The 26,684-nt window shown below is 41.3% G+C and overlaps 1 protein-coding gene across 1 annotated transcript in view; it reads left to right on the top strand.

Moving 5' to 3' along the window:
• igf2r (insulin-like growth factor 2 receptor) overlaps positions 1 to 26,684 on the top strand; it is a 200,444-nt gene that overhangs the window by 126,413 nt on the left and 47,347 nt on the right. Inside the window, exons 28-35 of the mRNA XM_073051626.1 lie at positions 258 to 388; positions 3,751 to 3,854; positions 13,586 to 13,716; positions 16,037 to 16,236; positions 22,724 to 22,850; positions 23,227 to 23,361; positions 25,601 to 25,863; positions 26,105 to 26,323. Coding sequence (XP_072907727.1) covers positions 258 to 388; positions 3,751 to 3,854; positions 13,586 to 13,716; positions 16,037 to 16,236; positions 22,724 to 22,850; positions 23,227 to 23,361; positions 25,601 to 25,863; positions 26,105 to 26,323 — 1,310 coding nt within the window. The remainder of the gene's footprint in view (positions 1 to 257; positions 389 to 3,750; positions 3,855 to 13,585; positions 13,717 to 16,036; positions 16,237 to 22,723; positions 22,851 to 23,226; positions 23,362 to 25,600; positions 25,864 to 26,104; positions 26,324 to 26,684) is intronic.

Here is a 26,684-nt window from a genome sequence, read left to right as displayed (position 1 = left end):
GTGGAAATACAAAGCAGCAGATGCTGGAATTCTGAAAGCAAATGCTAAGAACATTCAGGAGGCCTGGCACATCTGCAGCAATAGTTATTATTTCATGTCTACTTTGTTACTGGAATGGCTATTTGTATTTTTATTCCACTTTTTAAAATTACTTGACAATCCAAATGACCTGGTTTCAAGTTATCTATCTTTGGCCATTTAAAGCAGTTCCTCTGACCTGATTATGGTGTATTTAATATTAACTTTATTTAAATAAGGACGACTTACTCAGAACCTAACCTACGAAGATGGATTGATAATGATCAACTATACCAGGGGAGACGTTTGCCACAAAATCTACAAACGATCGACAGCCATCCTGTTCTACTGTGACCACAGACAAACCCCAGTAAGTGAATTGCTATTTCATAGTGATTTGATGATGCAGTATTAATTATATATTGCATGAAATTTACAAAATCAACCCTAGACACGAACTGGCTTCAGTTTAAAATGTGAGATATCACTGTGTGCCTTACATTTTCAAGTTCTAGCTGGGAGTAACCTGCATACATTTGGAAGAGCAGTAAACCTGCATAAAAGAGGAAATGGATCAGCCGTGATGAAATGGCAGAACAAACTTGATGGGCCAAATGGCCTAATTCTGCTCCTATACCTTATAAATTTAGTACAAATTTCTTGAATTCCAGTGGCTGGTAGAGACTCTTGGACCCATGAATACTACCTTGTTCCTTTACTTCTGCACTTTTATTTTTTGTAATTTATAGTAATTTTTGTTTTTGCACTGTACTGCTGCTGCAAGCCAAATTTTACAACGCACTGTTGCAAGAAAAAGTTTGTGAACTCTTTGCAATTACTTGGTTTTCTGCATTAATTATTCATTAAATGTGGTCTGATCTTCATCTCAGCCACAATGATAGACCAACACAATCTAATAACACACAAACAGTTGTACTTTTCATGTCTTTATTGAACACATTCTTTAATCATTCACAGTGCAGGCTGAGAAAAGCAAGTGAATCCTTGCATTTAATAACTGAACCTCCTTTGGCAACAATAGTCTCCAAATGCTTCCTGTAGCCGCTGATCAGACTTGCACGTTAGCGAGGAAGAATTTTAGACCATTCCTCCATACAAAACTGTTGCAGTTCATCAATATTTCTGGGATACCTTGCATGAACAGCGCTCCTCAGGTCATGCCATAGATTCTCAATTGGGTGAAGGTCTGGACTCTGACTTGGCCATTCCAAAACACGAATTTCTTTTCAAACCATTCTGTTGTTGATTTACTCTTGCGTTTCAGGTCAATGTCTTACTGCCATCATCCAACTTCTATTAAGCTTCAGGTGATGGACCACTGTCCTGACATCCTCCTGTAAAATGTCTTGATACAATTTTGAATTCATTGTTCCCTCAACGATTGCAAGCTGTCCAGGCCCTGAGGCAGCAAAGCCGCCCAAACCATGGGGATGCTTCACAGTTGAGATGTGGTTTTGGTGTTGGTGTGCTTCTTTCCTCTAAACATACTGGTGTGCATTTCTGCCAAAGAAATTAAACTTTTGTGCCATCTATCCACAAAACATTGTCCCAGAAGCACTGTGGAATATCCAGGTGGTCTTTTGCAAACTTGAGACATGCAGCAACGTTTTTTATTTGGAGAGCAGTGGTTTCCTCTGTGGTGTCCTTCCAATGACACCATTCTTGTTCAGTGTTTGTTTTACAGTGGACTCATGAACAGAGACTTTAGCAAGTTCTAGAGATTTCCGCAGGTCTTTTGCTGCCCTGAGGTTCTTTTCCACCTCCTTCAGCATTGCACATCGTGCTCTTGGTGTGATCTTTGCAGGATGCTCCCTCCTACTGAATTTCCCCCATTTGCAGACAATTTCTCTTACTGTGGACTGATGTACACTCAGGATTTAGAAATGCTTTTCCAGCTTCATGCATCTCTACAATTCTGAGGACCTCTAACTTGTTTTGATCGAGGCATGGTGCACATAACCAGATCTTTTTTGAGAAGAGCAGTGTCTGTCAGTAATCTGACTTAGTGTGTCTTTTGTATCGGGCAGGGCACCTCTACAACCCACACATCCAATCTCATTGATTGCAGCACCTGACTCCAAATAGCTTTGGTAGAAGGCATTACCCCAGAGGGTAAAATACTTTTTTGAACCTAGACTGTGATTGTTTAAATAGTGTACTTGGTCTTGACGAGAAAAAGTACAGTTATGTGTTATTAGTTCAGGTAGATTGTGTTTGTCTATCATTGTGACTTAGATGAAGATCAGACCACATTTTGTGAGTAATTATGCAGAAAATCAGGTAATTGCAAAGGGTTCACAATCTTTTTCTTTGAACTGTAAGTCTGATTCCCAAATGTAGTTTTGGGGGACCTGGACTAGGTCTTCATTGGTTGGCACTGCCCTGACAAAACTGGAGCTGTGCTGACAACAGGTTCACATTGTGAAGCTGTTCAGAATCATTGACAAGCAACAAAAGTTCTGGATTAACTCAACGCATTAAAAATCCAGGACTGTAAATCCCAAATCCATCCCTCATGAGGTCCATAAAAATAAAGCAAAATCTTCAGATGCTGTAATTCTTAAATTTAAAAACAAACAAAAAATGTGAATACTTAATAGACCAGGCAGCATCAGTGGCAATGTACAGTTCACCTATCAGCTCAAATACTTTTCAACGTAACTGTTCAGATAAAAGTTTGTCAACTCTCTCCTGATTTGAGCCATCCTCTCCAGTAAAGTACTCTCTCCAAAGATGTGCCTGACCTGAATATTTCTGACGTTTTCAGTCCCTGTGCCAGTGTTTTTAAAAAAAAAAAAGACTTTGGCAGACACTGGATTGTTGTCATATCTGGAGAATTGCTCAGAGGTCATAGCAGACAGGCAAATATAACCATATAACAATTACAACACAGAAACCGGCCATCTCGGCCCTTCTAGTCTGTGCTGAACGCTTACTCTCACCTAGTCCCACTGACCCGCACTCAGCCCATAACCCTCCATTCCTTTCCTGTCCATATACCTATCCAATTTTACTTTAAATGTCAATACCGAACCTGCCTCTACCACTTCTACTGGAAGCTCATTCCACACAGCTACCACTCTCTGAGTAAAGAAGTTCCCCCTCGTATTACCCCTAAGCTTTTGCCCCCTAACTCTCAACTCGTGTCCTCTTGTTTGAATCTCCCCTACTCTCAATGGAAAAAGCCTATCCACGTCAACTCTATCTATCCCCCTCATAATTTTAAATACCTCTATCAAGTCCCCCCTCAACCTTCTACGCTCCAAAGAATAAAGACCTAACTTGTTCAACCTTTCCCTGTAACTTAGGTGCAGAAACCCAGGTAACATTCTAGTAAATCTCCTCTGTAATGATGATATCTTCCCACTTGTTTTGCCTTTATTGGATCTGACCCTCTTGTTTAGGGAATGGCTAAGTCTTTTAGAAACACACTCCCATATGCAGGAAGTATTTAGTAGGCATCCTGTTTGCTTTCATTGGCAGGCTCAATGAGATAATGTGTGTGCCTGTTGTAGAAACTCCTTTTATGGGATGTCTGTTTACTTGCAAAAGGAAGACAGACTAATGAAGTATAATGCATCTTTGCTATGAGCTTTCGTGACAGTCTCCAGCAGGCCGCATTTCTCATGTCATGAGAACTGTGTAACATTGTAAACTATATGCTTTCTCTTTAAAGTGCAGGAATTGACATTTTGTCCTTTTTGATCACAGGGCAAGCCAGTGTTTCTGAGAGAAACCCCAGACTGCACGTACCTCTTTGAATGGCACACATCATATGCTTGCCCACCTTTCCAATCCATTGAATGTACTGTAAGGTATGTTCTTCCAATAGATTTCTAAATAATATTAGGTGTTTAAATGCAATTGTTAAGATGAATAATGAATTGCAAATTGAACACATGCGAAGTGCTGGAGGAACTCAGCAGGTCAGACAGCATCATGGTGAGGAATAAACAGTTGATGTTTTGGGCCAAGACCTTTCATCAGGACTGGAAAGGAAGGAGGAAGAAGGCAGAATAAGAAGGTGGAGGAGAGGAAGATCTCTTTATTCCTCCCCCCCCCTTTCTGCTTTTCGCAGGGATCGCTCCCTACGCGACTCCCTTGCCCATTCATCCCCCCATCCCTTCCCACCGATCTCCCTCCTGGCACTTATCCTTGTAAACGGAATAAGTGCTACACCTACCCTTACACCTCCTCCCTCACCACCCTTCAGGGCCCCAGACGGTCCTTCCAGGTGAGGCGACACTTCACCTGTGAGTCAGCTGGTGTGGTATACTGCGTCCGGTGCTCCCGGTGTGGCCTTTTATATATTGGTGAGACCCGACGCAGACTGGGAGACCGTTTCGCTGAACGCCTATGCTCTGTCCATCAGAGAAAGCAGGATCTCCCAGTGGCCACACATTTTAATTCCATGTCCCATTCCCATTCTGATATGTCTATCCATGGCCTCCTCTACTGTCAAGATGAAGCCACACTCGGGTTGGAGGAACAACACCTTATATACCGGCAGGGTAGCCTCCAACCTGATGGCATGAACATTGACTTCTCTAACTTCCGTTAATGCCCCTCCTCCCCTCCTTACCCCATCCCTGACATATTTAGTTGTTTGCCTGTTCTCCATCTCCCTCTGGTGTTCCCCCCCCCCCCTTTTCTTTCTCCTGAGGCCTCCCGTCCCATGATCCTTTCCCTTCTCCAGCTCTGTATCACTTTCATCAATCACCTTTCTAGCTCTTAGCTTCATCCCACCCCCTCGTATCATTTTGCATTTCCCCCTCCCCCCCCACTACTTTCAAATCTCTTACTATCTTTCCTTTCAGTTAGTCCTGACGAAGGGTCTCGGCCTGAAACGTCGACAGCGCTTCTCCCTATAGATGCTGCCTGGCCTGCTGTGTTCCACCAGCACTTTGTGTTGTTGTTTGAATTTCCAGCATCTGCAGATTTCCTCGTGTTCTCTTTATTCCTGTCCACAGATGCTGCCTGACCTGAGTTCCTCCAGTATTTTTGTGTGTGGCTGTGGATTTACAACATCTGCAGAATCTTGTGTTTTTGAATTCTAGCGTTTTGTATTGGGGCATTGAGGGGCTGTCATAGCAGCAGGCTTTGCTGTTGGGCTGAAATGGGTATGTCTGGTGAACACTGCTGGTTCTGGAGCTGCTGCCCGTTACCTGTTGAAACAACAGTGGACATCACAGACTCTATCTGGCCAGTGCTATTGAGCACAGAGATCTAAGACTTGTAGGTTGAGTATTCTGAACCTGCCAGTGTGCGTTGTAGTGAAGCGGGAACTCTCCCTTGCATTTAAAAAGGTATTCTGTCCATATTTGGAGGTAATTTCAAGTTCGGGATCCAAAAATGGAAAGAGAAAGGGACATGTTGGAAATCTAAAATAAAATCAAAAAATGCTGGAAATACACACCTGTGGGAAGAGAAATGCAATTGAACTTCAAGCTCTTCCTTAGAATTACAAGGTGACACTTCGCCAGCGAATCTGTCAGGATCATCTGCTGTATCCAATGTTCCTGTGCGCCCTTTGCATCGGTTAGATCCAACGTAGATTTGGGGAGCCGTTCATCGAGCTCTCCGTCTACCACAAAAGGCGTAATTTCCCAGTGGCCACCCATTTTAATTCTGCTTCCCATTCCCAGTCTGGTATATCAGTCCATGGCAGTCATGATGAGGCCACTCTGTCTGGCTAACCTCCAATCTGGTGGCATGAACATGGACTTCTCTAACTTCCGGTAATTTTTCTGCTTCCCCTCCCATTTTCCATTCCCCTTTCTGGCTTCCCTCATGCCTTTCTCCCCACCTGCCCATCACCATCTTCTGGTGCCCTTCCTCCTTCCCTTTATTTCATGGTCCACTGTTCTCTCCCATCAGGTTCCTCTTTCAGTCCTTCACATCTTCTACTGATCCACCTTCCAGCTTTACACTTCATTCCCCTCCCCCACCTATCTTCCCCTTCACCTAGATTAGACCATAAGATCTTAACACCATAAGACACAGAAGCAGAAAAAGACCAGTCTGCTGCCATTCCATCATGGCTGATTTATTGTCCCTATCAACCCCATCCTCTTGCCTTCTTCCCGTAACCTTTGAAACCCTTGCTAGTCAAGAACCTGTCAACTTCCCCTTTAAAGATACTGAATGCCACAGATTCATTACCTTCTGGCTAAAGAAGTTACTACTCATCTCTGTGCCAAAGGGATGTCCTTGTATTCTGAGGCTGTGCCCTCTGGTCCTAGACTCCCCCACTATAGGAAACATCTTCTCCATGTATTCTATCTGGGCTTTTAAATATTCAAGTCAAGTCATTTTTTTATTGTCATTTCAACCATAACTGCGGGTACAGTACACAGTAAAAACAAGACAATGTTTTCATAGGTGCTACATGAAACAATACAAAAACTACACTAGACTACAGACCTACCCAGGACTGCATGAAGTGCACAAAACACTAGATATCCATGCTCATTCTTCTAAACTCCAGCAAGTACAGATGCAAAGCCATCAGACGCTCCTCATAGCCCTTTAATTCAGGATCATTCTCTGGACCCTCTCCAATGCCAGCACATCCTTTCTTAGATAGGCCCTTAATTCCATCATCCATTGATGTGCATCATAAAAAGCAGTCCCAACACCAACCCTTGTAAAAGTTCACTAGTCACCAGCAGGCAACCAGAAAAGACCCCCTTTATTCCCACTTTTTGCTTCCTGCCAGTCAGCCAGTCTTCTGTCCGTGCTAGTATCTTTCCTGTAATATCATAGGCTCTTATTTTCTCCAATCACTTGCCAGCTTGTACTCCTTTCTCCTACCTCCCCCCCCCCCCCCCCCCCACCGTATTCTGGCTTCTTCCCCCTTTTTCAGTCCCGATCAGGGGTCTTGGCCCAAAATTTTGACTGTTTTTCCCCTCCATAGATGCTGCCTGACCTGCTGAGTTCCTCCAGCGTTTTGTGTATGTGTTACTCTGGATTTCCAGCATCTGCAGAGTCTCTTGTGTTTAATATGAAGCATTAACTTTGTTTTGCTCTCCACTAAAGTGGCCTGACCTGAGTGTTTCCGGAATTTACTTTTTTATTATCTCTCAGATCTAAAGTTGTAGAGATAAGATGCAAAAGTTGAACCTATCCTTAAGTATTCATCTAGTTTATTGTTCGAGTGTTTTCAGTGCTTTTAGTTGTATTTTACACTTTTAAGTTAGTAAATGTCTAAACCATTTAAAATCTACTGCAAGACAGTTCTCTGTAGCAGACTAAACTGCTGGGGCTTTACCAGCAACACACACAAAATGCTGGTGGAACACAGCAGGCCAGCCAGCATCTATAGGGAGAAGCACTGTCGACGTTTCGGGCCGAGACCCTTCGTCAGGACTAACTGAAAGAAAAGATAGTAAGAGATTTGACTTTCAACTGTGCTTCTTCCTATAGATGCTGCCTGGCCTGCTGTGTTCCACCAGCATTTTGTGTGTGTTGCTTGAATTTCCAGCATCTGCAGATTTCCTCATGTTTGGGGCTTTACCAGATTTGGTTTCAAATGGGGTGTCTGTAGGGGGAATGTGGGCCAGGAGAATGGAGGATGCTCTCCCCACGCTTCCAGTTGTATTTAAGTTAAACTTCCCTATGCAGGGTAGGTCCTTCTCACCCTGAACGGTTAAGTGTGGATGTGAGCAGTGTATGAGTGATGAACCAGTTACCTAAACCTGAGTAACACACACAAAATTCTGGAGGAACTGCCCTGTGTCCTGATGAAGGGTCTTGGTCTGAAACATTAACTGCTTATTCCCTTCCATATAGACACTGCCGTTTTGTTCTGTTCCTGTAATACTCTGTAGCGCTCTGGATTTCCAGCATCTGCACAGTCTCGTGTGTTTACTTAAAACTTGACCAGTTGGATCAGCAATTGTGCCTTTCCAGGATTGGGGGATTTTTGATTTGAAATTTAAATGTGTAAAAAATACAGATCTTCCCCAGCTAACAAATGCCGGTATGAGTACAGGTGTACATATGATCAAGAGATGGGATGGATTTGCTGACTGCTACAGGGTTGCAGATGTCTTTTTCAAATTTGGAAATAGTGCATGGCAATAGCTTAGCATCTTGTGTATATATATTAAAAAAAAAAGCTTGTCTGAGCTTCACCTTCAGTGTTTCAGGAACAGCATCTACCCCTTCGCCTTCAGATTTGTGAATGAACAATGGACACCATCTCACTCGTTTTGTTCTCTTTTTGCACTTGTTGGTTAATTAAAAAATATAATTTTTTTTATTTCGAGGGCTAGACTATAAAAGCAAGGATGTTATTTATGTGTGTATACACACATACATATATTTACAATTTATACTGTTTTATGTATTGCACTGTACTGCTGCTGCAAAGCAACAAATTCCACGACATGCCAGTGATTACAAACCCGATTCTGATTCTGAAATGCCCTGATTTAACTACATGTTGCCCTTGTCTGGCCCGTGGTTTTATTTGAACATATTTCAGGGCAGCCACGTTCCTGGCTTGCAAACTGTTTGGTTTATGCACGGTTCCTGGAAATGGAACCTGTTGTAGCCTGTGCAGCACAGTGTCAAACCACACAAGGCAGCTGAAAAATGTGCCTGAATGGTGCTTGTGGAGAGAAGGTAAAGTGGGCCGGGTCAGATTGACAATACACAACTAGATGGTGTTAAAGGAAGGTGTCTCGGTAGTGATTTTCTTGATATGTGGGGAATATTAGTGGCCAATTGGTTAACTAGGCAGGTGGAATACAGTGTAGGGAAGTGTACGGTCATGCACTTTGGTAGAAGGAATAAAAGTGTAGACTGTGGAACAAATTCAGAAACCAGAGGTGCAGAGGGGCTTGGGAATCCTGGTGCAAAAGGTTAACTTGCAAGTTGAGTCAGAGATGAGGAAGGCAGATGCAATGTTAGCATTTAGTTCGCGAGGACTAGAATATAAAAGTAAGGATGTAAAGCTGAGGCATTAGAAGGCATTGGTCAGATCACGCTTGGAATATGATGAGCAGATTCGGGCCCTTTATCTAAGGAGAGATGTGCTGGCGTTGGAGAGGGGCCAGAGAAGGTTTGTGTGAATGATTCAGGGAATAAAAGGGTTAAAATATGAGGAGCGTTTGATGGCTTTGGTCCTGTACTCACTGGAGCTTAGAAGAATATAGGGGAATCTCATTGAAATCTATCGAATATTGAAAGGCACAGAGTGGATGTGGAGTGGATGCTTCTTTTAGTGCAGGATTCTGGGACCAGTGGGCACAGCCTTAAAATAGAGGGATATCCCTTTAGAACGGAGATGTGGAGAAACTTCGTTAGCTAGAGGGGTGGTGAATCTGTAAAATTCATTGTCACAGAAGGTGGTGGAGGCCAATTCTTTCTTTTCAAATCTTTTTATTATTATTATTATTATTATTATTATTATTATTATTATTATCCAAAATAACAAGAGTACATCGAAGTAAGTAACACAATGTCTCAAAAGGGAAAACAAAACAATATTAAGGATTGAAAAATATGGTGACAAAGAAAAGAGAAGAAAAGAAAAAAAAGCCCTACTAAAGCACGAAAAAAAGTGAGGAAAAAAGAGAACCCATTAAGTGTTCAACCCCAGAGCCATGCGTCGTACAAAAAGCTTTTAAAGATAAACATCAAACCGCCAGCAAAAAAAAATTATACCAAAATTTACAATTAGATTGTGGAGGAAATCTATCAATTAACTCAAATGGTAGTAACGAGCAAATGAATGCCATCTTTTCTCAAAATCAAACATAAGTTCGACTTCTAATTTTCTCCGAACTGAGACATAACATCACTTGAGAGAACCACTGTGACAGAGTGGGAGCCGACGTATCCTTCCACTTCAACAGAATGGCCCTCCTAGCTATCAATGTAACAAACGCAATAACATGTTGGTCAGACAAAGAAATACCACGGATATTTTGAGGTATTATTCCAAAGAGCACAGTTAATTTGTTAGGTTGTAAATTAATTTTAAGTGCTTTAGAAGTTGTAGAAAAAACTGACTTCCAAAACTGTTCCAGTATAGAACAAGACCGAAACGTGTGTGTCAGTGTAGCTGTCTCAGTTTTACATCTATCACAATAACTATCAACATCAGGAAAGATTTTAGACAATCTCTCCTTCGTCAAACAGTAATGATGTACAATTTAAAATTGAATCAATGAATGGCTAGCACAAATCGAGGAAGAGTTGACCAACTTCAAGATCCTCATCCAGTCCTCCGTTATAAAAGTCAAATTAAGTTCCTTTTCCTAATCTTGTTTAATCTTAAAGAAAGGGCACTTATCCCATTGTAATAATAAATTATAAATTCTTCCAATGGAACCCTTCATCACAGGGTGCATACTCATAATAGTATCTAACAGGTCGGCCTCTAATATGCAAGGAAAATTACTTAAATATTTCTGTAAGAAATGTCTAACTTGAAGGTATTGTAAGAAGTGTTGAATATGAAAGAGTATTTATCAACTAATTGTTCAAAAGACATCAGTCTATCTTCTTTAAATAGATCCAAAAAAGAATTAATACCTTTATTTTTCCAAAATAAAAAAAATTGGATCACTCAAAGAAGGCTTAAAAAAAGTTTCAATAAATTAAACTACAAAGTTTGAATTTTTTAAGATTTAAAAAAAATTACAGAACTGGAGCCAAATTTGTAAAGAATACTTAATCACAGGGTATAAATTTAAATTAGCAACTTCAGCTAATTGTATAGGTAGAGCAGCTCCCAATAACAAGGTTAAATAAAACTGTTTCACAGCTTTCAATTCCAAATCTACCCAAATTGGCCGTTCGTTCTTATCAACCCAGTGCAACCAAAAGGACATATATCGCACGTTAACAGCCCAGTAATACATTCTTAAATTAGGCAAAGCAAGACCTCCATCCTTTTTAAATTTTTGTAATTAACTCTTGGTCTTTTATCATTCCAAATAAAAGATGAGATAATAGAATCAATTCGATCAAAAAAACTTCTTAGTCAAAAAACAGGGATATTCTGAAATAAATATAAAAAATTTTGGTAAAATCATCATTCTGATTATATGGATGTGGCCAGCAAGTGAAAACGTAAGTGGGGTTCCATCTGCTAAATAAATACTTCACAGAATCTACCAAGGGAACAAAATTAGCTTTATAAAGATCCTTATATTTTTTAGTGATTATAACACCTAGATATCTAAAGGAATCCACAACTTTGAAAGGAGTATTATCATATATAGAAAAAGATTCATTTAAAGGAAACATTTCACTTTTATTAAAATTAATTTTATATCCTGAAAAATCTCCAAATTCACTAAATAATTTTAGCAAGATAGGAATAGATTCGTCAGGATTTGATTTTGTCATTTAAAGTAAAATTGGATAGGTATATGGACAGGAAAGGAATGGAGGGTTATGGGCTGAGTGCAGGTTGGTGGGACTAGGTGAGAGTAAGCTTTCGGCATGGACTAGAAGGGCTGAGATGGCGTGTTTCCGTGCTGTAATTGTTATATGGTTATTAGATATATAAATCAGTAAATTGTCAGCATAAAGAGAAATCTTAAGAATCCCATGAATATCTTTAACTTTATGAAGAGCAATAGCAGGGGGTTCTAATATTAAGTTAAATAACAAAGGACTTAATGAACAACCTTGTCTTGTTCCCCGTGAAAGCTGAAAAAAGGGATCTACAATTATTAGTAATAACAGTAGCAATAGGAGTTTTATATATCATTCTAATCCAATTATTAAAATTAACACCAAAACCAAATTTCTCTAAAACATTAAATAAATATTTCCATTCGACTCAATCAAACGCTTTTTCAGCATCCAAAGAGACGACACATTGTGGAGTTTTAAAAGAAGACAAATATATAATATTAAATAATATCCGAACATTTGAAAAGGAATAATGACTCTATAAATCATGTTTGATCTTTAAAAATAATTTTACCCAAAATATTTTTCAACCGATTGGCCATTATCTTTGACAGGATCTTAGCATCAACATTTAATAATGAAGTAGGTCTGTATGAGGCACAATCAGTAGGATCTTTATCCTTTTTAAGAATTAAAGAAATAGAAGCCTCATAAAAAGTAGAGGGTAAATCACCTTTCACAAAAGAGTCCTTAAACATTTTCAACATATACAGAGAAAGCAATTTTTCAAATTTTTTATAGAATTCTACAGGGTAGCCATCACGTCCAGGAGCCTTACCGGATTGCATTGAAAAAATAGCTTTATGAATTTTGGCTTCAGTAATTTGGGCATCAAGAGTTTTTTTGATCCTCAACAGAAATTTGAGGAAAAGCACTGGAAATTGAGATTCATAAAGTTCAGTATAAAAATCTTGAAAAATCTTATTAATTTCTTCATATTCCCAAGCCAGGGTGCTATCTTTCCTACGGATTTTCAAAATTTGCCTTTTGGCTCTGACCGTTTTTAATTGAGATGCAAGTAGTTTGTTATTTTTATCTCCAAACATATAAAGTTGACTTTTTAGCTTAAGCAAGTAGCCTTCAATAGGATGAGTTAATAATAAATTATATTGTGATTGAAGTTCCACCCTTTGTTTAAATAAAGCAATATTAGGGGAAATCGCATAAATATTATCTAAATCTTTAACTTGTTTTGAAATCTTATCTAATTCTACTTTAGTCTGTTTTTAAGCTTAGCTGAATAAGAAATGATCTGACTACGTAAAAATGCTTTAAATGTATCCCAGATGATCAATTTAGACATACCCCCTATATCATTAAAAAGAAAATTTTTTAAAATCTGGATTTCAATAAAACTAACAAAATCAGAATTTTGTAATAATGTCTTAGACTCCAAGGTGGGCGGGCATCATCGAATTCGAAAGAGAAACTCAAAGGCACGTGATCAGATATAGCAATAGCGTCATATTTGCAATTCTTAACACTAAGTAAGAGGCGAGGGTGGACTATAATATAATCGATCCTTGAATATTTTCTGTAAACGTGAGGAAAAAGAATATTCTCTGTCATCAGGGTGTAAATATCTCCAAAGTTCAATCAATCCAAAATCGGTCAAAAAGGAATTAATAATTGACACAGAACGATTTGGAAGTCGCTGATTGGTTGAGCTCTTGTCAATTAAGGGACTTAAACAACAGTTAAAATCCCTGCCCATTATCAACATATTCATTTAAATCAGGCAATGAAGCAAATACATTTTTAAAAAAGGATCATCTAAGTTAGGACCATACAAATTGACCAAAACAACTTTTCTATTACAAATTCATAGGGTGTGTTTAAAGCAGAGTTTGGTAGGTCCTTCAGTAGGAAGGATGTCTAAGGTTAACAGAGAAGGGGGGGAATGGGGTTGAGGGAGGTAACATTTTAGCCATGCTAAAATGTTGGAGCACACTTAATGGCTTAATTCGGCTCCTATGTCTTTACGGCTTTATAACTGCAAGGTTCTATATAGAGCAGTTAGATTTTAAAGCTTATAATCAGAGATTGCAGCTGCAAAACGAATTTCACTGCATATACAGCGATAATAACCCTAATTCTGATTCCCTTTTAGGGACAGCAATGGGAACTCCTATGACCTCTCTTCCCTATCACAGTCCCAAGTGAACTGGAAGATAGAGCAGCAAGCAGATGTCAAACAGAAGTACTACATCAATGTCTGCAAGTCATTGGTTCCACAAAATGGTGGGTACACAGGAGGATGAGCTTTGGTGGGCTAATGCCAAACCATTATTTGATTTATTTTTTGGAATAGTGGGGTTAGACAGGAGCAGGCCTTTCAGCCCATAGTGGCTAAGCCAGCCCTGATGCTGATGTAAGCACACCCCATCTGCCTGTATGTGGTCTCTGCCAAATATCGGTCTGTCCAAATGCCTCTTAGATGTTGTGATTCCATCTGTTTCAAAACAATCTCTGGCCTGTTCAAGGCACCTACCATTGATTTTATTTTAAAAGTCTCCTAAATCTTTTTCTTTCCCTTCTTGCCCTGTAACTCGGTTTTATTGCATCTTGTACTATACTGCTGCCACTGAACAACAATTTTGATGATATGCCAGTGATGTTTCATGTGATTCTGATTTGTGCTCTCTAATATTTGACATTTCCACCCTGGGAAGGAGAATCCAATACCTAACTTACCCCTGTGTATCGAGGAATGTGTGGGTGGGGGCAATGGTCTTGTGTAATTAGGACTCCATTCAGTAATGATGTATACTGGGCCTCCCAGGGCACTGTTTTCAATTCTACAATGTGGCCAATGCCTGCACCTCCTCCACTTTCCAAGCTGCATAGTACAGCAGTGATTATTTTGGCATCAGTCAGGTAACGTTCAGTTTGAAACGGTATTGGAGAAAGCTGGTGGTGCTGGGGCAGTGCCAGGAAAATACTGAGAATGTAAAACAGCATCGTGATCACTACCCACCTCGAGAAATTACATTAATCTGTACTCATTGTAATTTGTGAGAAAAGATTATAATAAGGCTTGTTTTGCTCTGAAATTTCCTTGGACAATAGAAGTAGAATTAGGCTATTTGGTCCATCGAGTCTGCTCTGCTATTCCATCACAGCTGACCTGCTGTCCCTCTCAACTCCAGACTCTTGCCGTTTTCCCTGAACCTTTGATGTCCTTACTAATCAAGAACCTATCAGCCTCTGCTTTAAGTATATCCAGTGATTTAACCTCCAAGCTGTGTGTGGTAATGAATTCTATAGATTCACCACCTTCTGGCTAAAGAAGTTCCTCCTCATCTGTTTCAAAGGGGCATCCTTCTATTCTGTTGTGTCCTCTCGTCCTACACTCCCTCACATAGGAAACGCCTTGAAACATCCTCTCCACGTCCAGTCTATCATTCAATATCCAATGGGTTTCAGTGAGATTGCTCTTCATTCTTCTAAACTCCAGCAAGTTAAGGACTAGAGCCTTAAAGGAAGAATGTTGAGGCCCTGAAGAGGGTACAGCAGAGGCTTACCACAGTGCTGCCTGGATTAGCGGGCATGTGCTATAATGAAAGGTTGGACAAACTTGGGCTGTTTTCTCTGGAATGGCGGCGGCTGAGGTGAGATGTTTGTAAGATTGAGAAATTTGCTTAGAATAGATAGACAGGGTTTTTTTTCTTGGGTTGAAATATCTAACACCAGAGGACAAACATTTAAGGTGAGAGGGGGTAATTTCTAAACAGATGTGAGGGGCAAATATTTTGCAGAGTGGTGGGTATTTGGAATGTGTTGCTTTGGGTGGTGATGGGGGCAGATACATTAGAGATATTTAAGAGGTGTTTAGACAGGCACATGAATGTGAGGGAAATGGAAGGATATGGACATTGTGCAGGCAGAGGGATTAGTTTAGTTAGCCATTTGGTTACTAGTTTAATTGGTTCAGCACAACATTGTGGGCCGAAGGGCCTGTTCTGAACTGTATTGTTGTATAATATAACAATTATATAACAATACAACTGTATTGTTGTATCTAGTAAACAATCCTCCTTTCCATAAAGGCTATGCCTTGAATTATTTCAGGACACATTCGTGTGTAGTTTGTGCGTTAACTGTAATGGAGAAAATTGAAAAGGTGTACGTGGACATGCTTCTGTTGTATATAGACACTGTTTTTGCCTTCTTTCTAATGTTGTCCCATGAATTCCCCAAGGCATACCCACTTTGAAGCAATTCCATCCCCCATCCCCCCCCCCCCCCCCACACCCATGTCATGCATGGTCTAGACCAGGGGTGTCAAACTCATACGCCATAGGCGCTTCGATTACTGGGGCCAGCTTTAATAGTAATTAGATATTATCTCACGGGCCAAAGATAATTCCACCGCGGGCCGGATTTTGCCACATATGGTCTAGACCTACAACAGCAACGAAACAACAAACCATTCGCCACCGTGGATGCTGTCTAACGTGCCGGGTTCTTGGCATTTTGTCGGGGCTGGTTTATGGAATGATTTTGAAGTTTGCAGATTGATTCCCAGAGGTTGTTTAAACCGGTTTCTCTCTGTCTGCAGGCAGCTGGGACTGTCCCCTCCGAGCGGCGGTCTGCCTGAAGGACGGCAGCAAGTACACCAGTTTGGGACAGGTGGCTGCTGGGCCCCGGTGGGAGGATTCTGGAGTGCTCATTCTGCAGTACAAGAATGGAGACCTATGTCCTGATGGAATTCGCAATAAAACAGCCACCATACGCTTCAAATGTGATGAAAATGCTATCGTAAGTCTATATTTTATTAAAACATGGGAAAACTACAGCACAGTACAGGCCTTTCAGCCCATGATGATGTGCTCACCTTTAATCTTTAATCTAATGCTACATAGTCTCCATTTTTCTATCATCCATGTGCCTATCTAAGAGTTTCTTAAATGCCCCTAACGTATCTGCCTCTATCACCACCCCTGCAGGATGTTCCACACACTCACCACTCTGTTTTTTTAAAAAAAACCTGTCCTATAATCCTCCCTATAATCATTAGCCTGTATATCATTAGATGTAACACTGAGTGTCATAGGAAGTCATTCCTACTTGTGGCCATCAAACTTTACAACTCCTCCCTCGGAGTGTCAGACACCCTGAGCCAATAGGCTGGTCCTGGACTTATTTCCACTTGGCATGATTAACTTATCATTATTTAATTATTTATGGTTTTATATTGCTATATTTCTTCACTATTCTTGGTTGGTGCGGCTGTAATGAAACCCAATTTCCCTCGGGATCAATAAAGTATGTCTGTCTGTCTGTAATTTCATCAGATAGGAACCTGCCTTATGTGGTGTACGTGTTGCAGTCAATGAGATACTGGCTAGCTACAACACAGAGCAGAGAACGTTACAGCTCCGTACAGGCCGCCTGGCCCACGATGTTGGGCCTATCTTTTAACCCACTCTAAGATCAATTAACCCTTCGCTCCATTTCCCTACATTGCCCTCCAGTTTCCTTTCATTCATGAGCCTAATGGAACTTAAGTTTTTGGGAGTAAAGTTATTTTTTTGTAATTAAATAGGAATTAAGTAGAATCAAATGCTTGTAGGAGACTCTAATTAGGAAACTTGCTTCCTGTAGTTATGTTTGGTCTAGTTTTCTTGATATCTGAAACCATGCTGTAGTAGTAATTTCTGGATGTGTCATGTGCTAGGAGGGTAAGAATAGGGTAATTTGGCAGATAAATGCTTGGCTGAGGAACTGATGCAGGGGGCAGGCTCCAGATTTCTGGATCATTGGGATCTCTTCGGGGGAAGGTATGACCTCTACAAAAGGGGTTGGTTGCACCTGGATCCGAGGTGAACCAATATCCCTGTGGGCAGGTTTGCTGGAGCTGTTGGAGGGTTTAAATGAATTTGGCAGTGGAATGGGAACCGGAGTGATAGGGCTGAGGGTGGGGCAGTGAGACTGTCAGGCAGGACAGGCAGATGATAAGGCACATTTGCAGTCACCGGGATGAGTTGCAGTGTAGCTTAGGGACAAAATCAAAAAGTGTGATGAAGGTGTTATCATGCAGTATACAGAGCAAGGTAGATTATTGTACTGCAGTTAGAGATCAGCAGGCATGACTTTGTGGGCATCACTGAGTAGTGGCTGAAAGAAAATCATAGTTGGGAGCTTAACATCCAAGGATACATATTATATTGAAAGGACAGGCAGGTAGGCAGAAGGGATGGGGTGGCTCGATTGGTTTAAAAAAAAATGAAATAAAATCCTTAGAAAGAGGTGACATAGGATCAGAAAATGTAGAATCCTTGTGGGTAGTATCAAGAAACTCCAAAGGTAAAAACTTTCCAATGGGAATTACATATAGGCTTTTGAACAGTAGCCAGGATGAGGGCTACAAATTACAACAGGAGATAGAAAAGGCATGTCAAAAAGGCAATGTTACGATAATAATGGGGGATGTCAATATGCAAATAGATCGGGGAAAATAAGGTTGGTGCTGAATCTCGAGAGAATTTGTAGAATGCCTTCAAAATGGCTTTTTACAGCAGCTTGTGATTGAGCCCACTAGTGGAAAGGCAATTCTGGATTGGGTGTTGTAAATGAACTGGATTCGATTAGGGAGCTTAAGGTAAAGGAACCCTTTGGAAGCAGTGATCATAACATGATGGAATTCACCCTGCAAATTGAGAGAGAGAAGCTGAAGTCAGATGTATCAGTATTACAGTGGAGTAAAGGGAATTAGAGGCATGAGAGAGGAGCTGGTCAAAGTTGATTGGAAGGTGACACTAGCGGAGATGACAGTAGAACAGCAATGGCTGGAGTTTCTGGGAGAATTTGGGAATTGCAGGATAGATGCCTCCCAAAGAAGATGAAGTATTCTAAAGGCAGGTGATATAACCGTGGGATGACAAGGGAAGTCGAAAATAATATGAAAGCAAAAGATAGCAGAACTTAATGAAAGTTAGAGGATGGGAGCTTTTAAAAACCAACAAGGCAGCTAAAAGAACAATAACAAGAGAAAAGATGAAATATGAAGGTAAACTCGCCAATAATATCAAATATTGATATTTCAGATATAAGACTTTTCAGATATATGAAGAAAAAGAGGGGTGAGAGTAGATATCAGAACACTGGAAAATGCTAGAAATGTAGTAATGGCGGACGAGCTAAATAAGTATCTTGCATCCGTCTTCACCGTGGAGGACACTAGCAGTATGGCAGAAGTTCAAGCGTCTGGTGGCAGAAATGAGTCTCGTTGCTGTTACGAAGGAGAAGGTGCTCAGGAAGCTGAAAGGTCTAAAAGTGGATAAGTCACCTGGATCAGATGGACTACACCCCAGGGTTCTAAAAGAAGTAGCTGAAGAGATTGTGGAGGCCTTCGTAGTGATCTTTCAAGAATCACTAGATTATGGCATGGTTCTGGAGGACCGGAAAATTGCAAATGTCACTCCACTCTTCAAGATGGGAGGGAGGCAGAAGAAAGGAAATTATAGGCCAGTTAGCCTGACTTCAGTAGTGGATGTTGGAGTCTGTTGTTAGGATGAAGTGTCAAGGTACCTGGAGACAAAGTCAGCTTGGGTTCCTCAAGTGAAAATCCTGCCTGACAAGTCTGTTGGAATTCTTTGAGGAAATAACAGGCAGGATAGAGAAAGGGTATTGTTTATTTGTATTTTCAGAAGGTCTTTGACAAGGTGCCACACATGGGTCTGGTTAACGAGATAAGAACCCATCTTAGTACAGGAATGATACCAGCATGGATAAAGCAGTGGCTGATTGGCAAAAGGCAAAAATTGGGAATAAAGGAAGCCTGTTTTGATTGGCTATCTGTAACTGGGGGTGATCCACAGGGGTCTGTATTGGATCGGTTCTTTTTGTGTTATATGTCAATGATTTGGATGATGGGATTGATGGTTTTGTGGCTAAGTTTGTGGATGATACGAAGACAGGTGGAAGGGCAGGTAATGTTGAGGAAGTAGGGAGGCTGCAAGAAGGACTTGGACAGGTTAGGAGAATGGGCAAAGATGGCAGGTGGAATATAGTGTAGGGAGATGTACAGTTATGCACTTTGACAGGAGGAATAAAGACATGGACTATTTTCTAAGTGGGCAGAAAAATTCAAAAACCCCAGGTGCAAAGGGACTTGGGAGTCCTCGTGCAGGATTCCCTAAGGCTAACTTACAGGTTGAGTTACTGGTGAAGGTGACAAATGCGATGTTGGCATTCATTTCAAGCAGATGAGAATATAAAAGCAGGGATGTAATGTTGAGGCTTTATAAGGCACTGATGAGGTCTCACTTGGAATATAGTGAGCTGTTTTGGGCCCCTTGTGTAAGAAGAGATGTGCTGACATTGGAGAGGGTTCAGAGGAGGTTCACAAGAATGAATCTAGGAATGAAAGGGTTATCAAATGAGGAGCGATTGATGGCTCCGGACCTGTACTGGCTGAAATTTAGAAGAATGAGGTCGGTGGGGGGGGGGGGGGGGGGGGTCTCATTGAAACCTATCAAATGTTGAAAGGCCTAGTAGTGGATGTGGAGATGATGTTTTCTGTAGTTGGAGGGTCTAGGACTGGAAGACACTCAATTTAGAACAGAGATGACAAATTTCTTTAGCCAGAGGGTGGTGAATCTGTGGAATTTATTGTCACAGGCGGCTGTGGAAGCCAATTCATTGGGCTGGAGTTTGATGGGTTCTTGATTAGTCGGGATGTGGAAGGTTGCGGGGGAAGGCACAAGAATGGCGTTGAAAGGGAACGTTGATCAGCCATGAAGAAATGACATACAGACTTGATGGGCTGCATGGCCTAATTCTGCTCTCTTCTCTTCTGGTCTATGGTAAATCTTGATCACAACGCCGATGTTGCCTTGACTGAGTTTATTAATGTCTGCAGTCAGGGCACAGTGATACAACATTTGGTGCCCTGCTCATTGATAGTTTAGAAAAGAACTGCAACTTGTCATCGCAACAGAAACCCAGTGCTTGAAGGAAGTGAAGTGAGTTATTGCCAAGTTGTAGGAATGTCAGCCGTTTAATTGCTTAGAGTATAAAATAATTCTGGGTATGGGTGATGCTGAGGAAAAATTCTTATCACCAAGACCTGTTGTCCTACATTGGTGTTGGACTGTCTACCCAGTGAAAGTAATCAAGAAGCCTGTTATGTCGAACTCTGAGATAACGTGTTCCCTGCTTTGTGGCAGAGAGAAGCTGTGAAAGTGAATTTGGTGAGTTGATGCTGTCCATTTCGGACGTTTCCACCTGCTGGCAGAAGGTGGCGCTCTCTTTCTCATGGACACCTGTCTCCGCAATAAATCTTCGATCTAACTACAGAACTTGCAGTCTGGTTGGATGCAAGTTGATGCTTTTGGGCTACTTTAGTCTATTAGTTTTTTTTAATTAATCTATCGTGGGTCAGTGTAACCTTGAAGAACTTTTACTTAGTAAAGAACTTAAAGGTAGCACCATAGCAGAGCAGTTAGCATAGTGCTATCACAGCACCAGCTGTAAGTTCAATGTGCGATTGCCACCGCTGTCTGTAAGGAGTTTGTACACGGGTCTCCTCCAGGTGCTCCGGTTTCCTTCCACGTTCTGGAGACGTCGATTAGGCTTAGTTGTGGGCATACTATGTTGGAACCAGTAGTGTGGCGACACTAGCAGGGTGCCTGGTTCAAAGGTCGAATTTAATGTCGGAGAAATGTATACAATACACATCCTGAAATGCTTTTCCCTCGCAAACATCCACGAAAGCAGAATTGCCCCAAAGTATGAACGACAGTTAAACGTGAGAACCCCAAACTCTATCCCAGCTCCCCCCCATGCGTAAGCGGCAGCGAGCAACGATCCCCCTCCCCCCAGCAGCAAAAACAAACGCGCATCGGTACCATCACTGAGCCCGTGTGTGCTAAGCAATAGCAAAGACACAGACCAAAGTTACCCCAAAGGCCTCACATTTCATCTGACATTTGACAAGCCACAGGTTCTCTCTCTCCCTGTCAAGGCAGAGGGAGGTGTCCCTATTTTCACAGCGAGCGGGACATATAACAACAACCCGCTGGTTTATGATGTTAAAAGTCCGTTTCGTCGCTTTTTCTGAGCTCTGTGTCTGAAGATCATGAAGACCTTGGGCCCACAGCGAAAGATTTTCTGGCCTCCCCGACAACACGAGTCTCCTGCCGTGACACCAACCCTCGGTCTGTCCGTCTCCAGAGCCCCTGAGATCTTAGGCTTCCAAACACGGTCGAGACTCTCAGACCAAACTGTTGGCATGTTGAATAACGGCCAGTCGTGGAACCCTGAGAGCAGGTCCCATTCCCGCAAAGAACTGAAGCCTGCGTGTAACTACAGGTCAGGGTCTTCAAAAGAACCCCGAAAGGGAAAAGTAAAGATATTAAAGGTAAAAAGAGAGCTGTTTCCGAAGATGCAAGCAAAGGAGTCGTCGTTCGTTCCTCCTAAGCTCCATTATTCAATCCTTGCTGATTTAATTTTACACAAACAGCACATTTGTATGTGGTATGTTTCAATGTGCATGTGACAAATAAACCTGAATTTAATCTTTAATGGAGAATTTACAGGCACATTCTCCTGTTCAGTATTTAAAACCTTGCTGTTAATTTCAGGTTGGCTTTATTATTCCCTTCTTTTAATTTAAAACCTTCACCAAATATGTGTTTGGAAGCTTGTATTGGAGAGGCTGCCATCTTGTCAGCTCTTTTGACCAATTTTTGCACAAAATTTTAGTCATGAAATACAGGTGGCTCCCACTTTTCGAACATTTGCTTTACAACAACTCGCTGTTATCTTTTATGAAAAAAAGACACCCGCTTTATATGTGTGTTTACCCCAAGAAAGACTACAATGACCGTGAAGCCTTGTGCGGGCAGTTGTTTGTGCATGTGTGTACGTATGCGTGTACATGCTGATTTTTTTTTCTCTCTCTCCAAATCGATTTTGGCTCACTGCCTTCCCGAGTTTGATAAGTGAAACTACACCGTACCTACAATATTTCTACTTTATGTAGGCTGTGTATTTATCATATCATTCCTGCTTTTACTATATGTTAGTGTTATTTTAGGGTTTATGTGTTATTTGGTTTGATTTGGTAGGTTATTTTTTTGGGTCTGGGAGCGCTCAAAAATGTTTCCCATATAAATTAATGGTGATTGCTTCTTCGCTTTACGACATTTCGGATTACAAACGGTTTCATAGGAACGCTCTACCTTCGGATTGCGGGGGAAACCTGTACTTAAATTTTGAAAATGCTCCTTTTTTTTTGTAGAACACAAAGCCATATTTGATCACTGCCATTCAAAATTGCAAGTATACGTTTTTGTGGTTTACTGCCGTAGCCTGTCCAGTGACCAAGAGCGTCCACAATCAGTGCATGGTGACTAACCCTGCTACAGGTCAGTGTGCATTTTGCAGTCCTTCCCAAGTACCCAGTTGGAGGCTGAAGTCGTTGTTATGATATGTCTGAATCTTAAAGCAGGAAGCCGCTTTTCCAGTTTCAGTCCTCCAGAGCCGTGCCAATTCTTTGCAGCATATCCGCTATCCCGGGTTTAGTCTATATTTGTAATGCTGATACTTTGCTTTGTTTACAGCTAAAATTATTTCTAGAGAAAGTTGTAGCTTCAAAATATTTTGTGTAGAAATCTTTAAATGTTTGTTTATTGAAATGTCATTGTTTATTATTTGTACTTATCTAATGATTCATACATGAAGTAATTTGGCTAAATTATGTTCTGGAGTATTTTTCCCCTTATTGTCTTTTTATGCACCCAGGGCATCTGTTTGACCTAAACTCACTGCGAACCAGTCAGGGTTATATTGTATATGACCCTAAGAGTAGAGACAGATTCATTCGCCTTAATGTTTGTGATCGTGTGGTGGGCGCTGGATGTTCGGGTGATAATGTTGGTATGTATTGAAAAGTTCGCTAACTTTGGTTAGTTTTCTGCATCATCGTGGTTTTGGAGTGAAACTGCACTGTTCTCTCCTGGAGACAGGGCTATACTTTATCAAATTTTTATCACAGCTGTATTGTATTTGGGATTACTATCCAGTGCATGGTAATTCAATGTATGACACCATTTGCTAATTATTAAAAGGGATTTGATGCTTTGACTAAAGGTTTCAAAGAGGAATAATACTTAAAACTGAGAGGGTGGTATAAGATGAAATATTGTTGAAGTGCTCTTCTTGGTACAATAAGACATAAGAAAATATTTATTCAAGCCTTAATGCTCTAAGCTGCATCCCTCCGCCATTCAGTCTCCTGCACTAATAGACTGGCTGCACGGCATGCATCCCAAAGCTTTTTACAAGTAGTTATTTTCCTTTCAATAAATTACTATCAAGTAAATAAATTATTATCCATCATCAAGAACACCCACCATGCTCGGCCATGCTCTCTTCTCGCTGCTGCCGTCAGGAAGGAGGTATCAGAGCCTCAAGACCCACACATCCAGGTTCAGGTTACCCTTCAACCATCAGGCTCCTGAACCAGCGTGGATAACTTCACTCCCCCAACACTGACCTGACTGCGCAGTCTATGGATTCACTTTCAAAGACTCAGCAGCCCAAGTTCCAATATTTTATTTTCTATTTATTAATTATTATTTTTTAAAATATTTGCACGATTTGTCTTTTGCACATTTTCTTTATTTGTCAGTCTTTGTCCGTAGTTTTTAATTGATTCTATTTAATTTCTTTGTTCTTCTGTGAATGTCCACAAAAACTGAATCTCAGGGTGACATTATGCAACCTTGAGATTTGTCTTCTGACATTTGCATACTTTGATAATAAATTTACTTTGAACTTAAGGAGAACAAGATGATTTTCACTCTGGGTCCCTTGCAGCATTCAAACAAAACTGAGCACTAATCTGTGAGAGAGAATGGGTTATGGTGAAATAAAGGGAGTGTTCTGAGAGCTAGCACTCACCCGATGGGCCAAGTGGAAGGAAGGGAATGAGCTCTTCCTTACTGTTTGGGATTGTTCATGGGGACCTTTTACCTGAGATTGCAGGTGGGGTTGTGAATTTAAGGCCTTGGTGCTCCAATGTGACATTTGAGATTGTGAGTTGCATTTCAAGGACAAACCTTGGCCTGTTTTTTTTGGGGGGCGTGAAGAGGGAGGAAGAAAGAGAAAGAGTCATAGAACACTACAGCACAGAAACAGGCCCATCAGCCTGAACTATTTGCTACCTAGTCCCATCAACCTGCACCTGGGCCATAGCCCACCACACCCCTCCCATCCATGTACCTATCCAAATTTCTCTTAAACATTGACATCAAACCTGCATTCATCACTTACGCTGACAGCTCGTTCCACACTCTCACCACCCTCTGAGTAAAAATGTTTCCCTTCATGTTCCCCCTAAACATTTCACTTTTCACCCAAAACACACAACCTCTATTTCCGGTCACACCCAAACTCAGTGGAAAAAGCCTGCTTGTTTTTACCCTATCTTTACCCAACATAATTTTGTGTATCTCTATCAAGTTCTCCTCTTGTTCTCCTAAGATCTAGGGAATAAATTCGTAACCTGTACAACTTTTCCCTACAAGTTGCAGAGCTATTTGATTGACCGGCTGAAGGTGCACGAGCTTGATCTGCTGTATTGGTTTCAGATGATTGTGATCAAGGCCAGTAGAGCAAAGGAGTCTGGTGGAGAAAGGAAGCTGACTATCATTTATTTCCATCACCATGATTAAGTTGGATAATTCAATTAATTTATCAGCTTTGTCAAAACCAGCTTGTATGTGATCCCCATTTCCTGAACTAGATGGATTGTAGTTCCTTAGCAAATCCAAATTCATGAGTATCCTTCCTGCCCTTGTACTTGGGGCTTTTTCAGATCTTCTAAGCATCCTGTATAACAACGTGGCGCAGTTCAGCTGAATGCAGTGAATATTGTGGTGTGGGAGCTATAGATGATTTCAAAGTCCTGGACAGACCTGGGTTCTAGTGACCCAGGCTGCTGCTTGTAAGGAGTTAGTACGTTCGCACCATGACCATGTGAGTTTCCTCCCACATTCCAGAGACAGGAGGTTAATTGAGTGGAGTGGGCTCATTCAGAAGGGTCTGTTGGTATGTTGTATCTCTAAATTTCATTCCAGAGCACTGGCAGTCACACTCTTGTTTTGTCGTGCAGGTGTGTGTATCACAGACAGTCAGAAGGTGACCAATGCAGGGCGCTTCAACAGCAGCCTGATGTACATTGATCGCGTTTTGAGGCTAACCTATGATGGGGGTGATGCCTGTGCCAGCAACCCCGCGCTTCATCACAGAAGTATCTTCAGTTTCGTTTGCGGCCCGCGCGCGGGCTCGGGTACCGGGCCGGTTCTAGTGGCTTCGGACGAGAAGACGTGCACTCATTATTTTTCTTGGCACACGCAGCTGGCCTGCGAACATGAGGTAATTCTGCAGGAGTTATACAATCTGCACTCTTTAAGAACTGGCATTTTATAATTATGAGACCGAGTTTATTTAAAAGAAACATTCAGTTTTCTTATTTCTGTAATTGTTAACTGGCATTTATTTTCTTCTGATTTGGTGTTTGTACAAGTAGTGAAAGTCATCTATCTCCTAAACCTACCTGTTTGCTTTCCTATTACTTAGTAACTTGTCATTTTCTTCTTCCTGATTTGCTTGCTAGGTGAGGTGCCTAGTGAGGAATGGCAGCTCAATCATTGACCTGAGTCCTCTGATGCAAGCGAGTGGTTATTACACTGCGGAGGATGAAGATCTGGCTGATGGCCAAGGCGATTCACCTGATTTTTACATTAGCCTTTGCCAGCCGTTGATGCCTCTGCCAGGGATTAACTGCCCCCCTGGTTCGGCTGTCTGTATGGATCCTGTGGATGGGCCGCCTGTGGTAAGTACATGCGAATACCCTTGCTGTGGAACCCGTGGATATACCTAGTGCTTGTATTGAATTGATGTCCTCTGGGTAAATATTGATGAGAAGTCCAAACCATTATTGGATGAGAAGGTGAGGAGTCCAGGCTTCTTTTCAAATGGCAGATAATTAGAAAGCCCATTTCCTTAGACGTGCCTCTGCACTTGTAGGTAGCACTTGCTTGAGTGGAGTTTAAGGCCAGCTTTGTGTGCCTCTGTTATGTTGTTATTCCTCTGGGGGGTGGAAGAAAGGGTGAACTGGGGAAGCTGGAAATGTTTTCCTTCAAACTGGGCAATTGACTCAAGCTTTCTGTTGACATAGTCAAGGAACGTCAAAC

Source organism: Hemitrygon akajei, chromosome 7 (genome assembly GCF_048418815.1).
Source record: "Hemitrygon akajei chromosome 7, sHemAka1.3, whole genome shotgun sequence".
Taxonomy (NCBI): domain Eukaryota; kingdom Metazoa; phylum Chordata; class Chondrichthyes; order Myliobatiformes; family Dasyatidae; genus Hemitrygon; species Hemitrygon akajei.
This window is presented reverse-complemented; position numbering and strand designations above follow the sequence as displayed.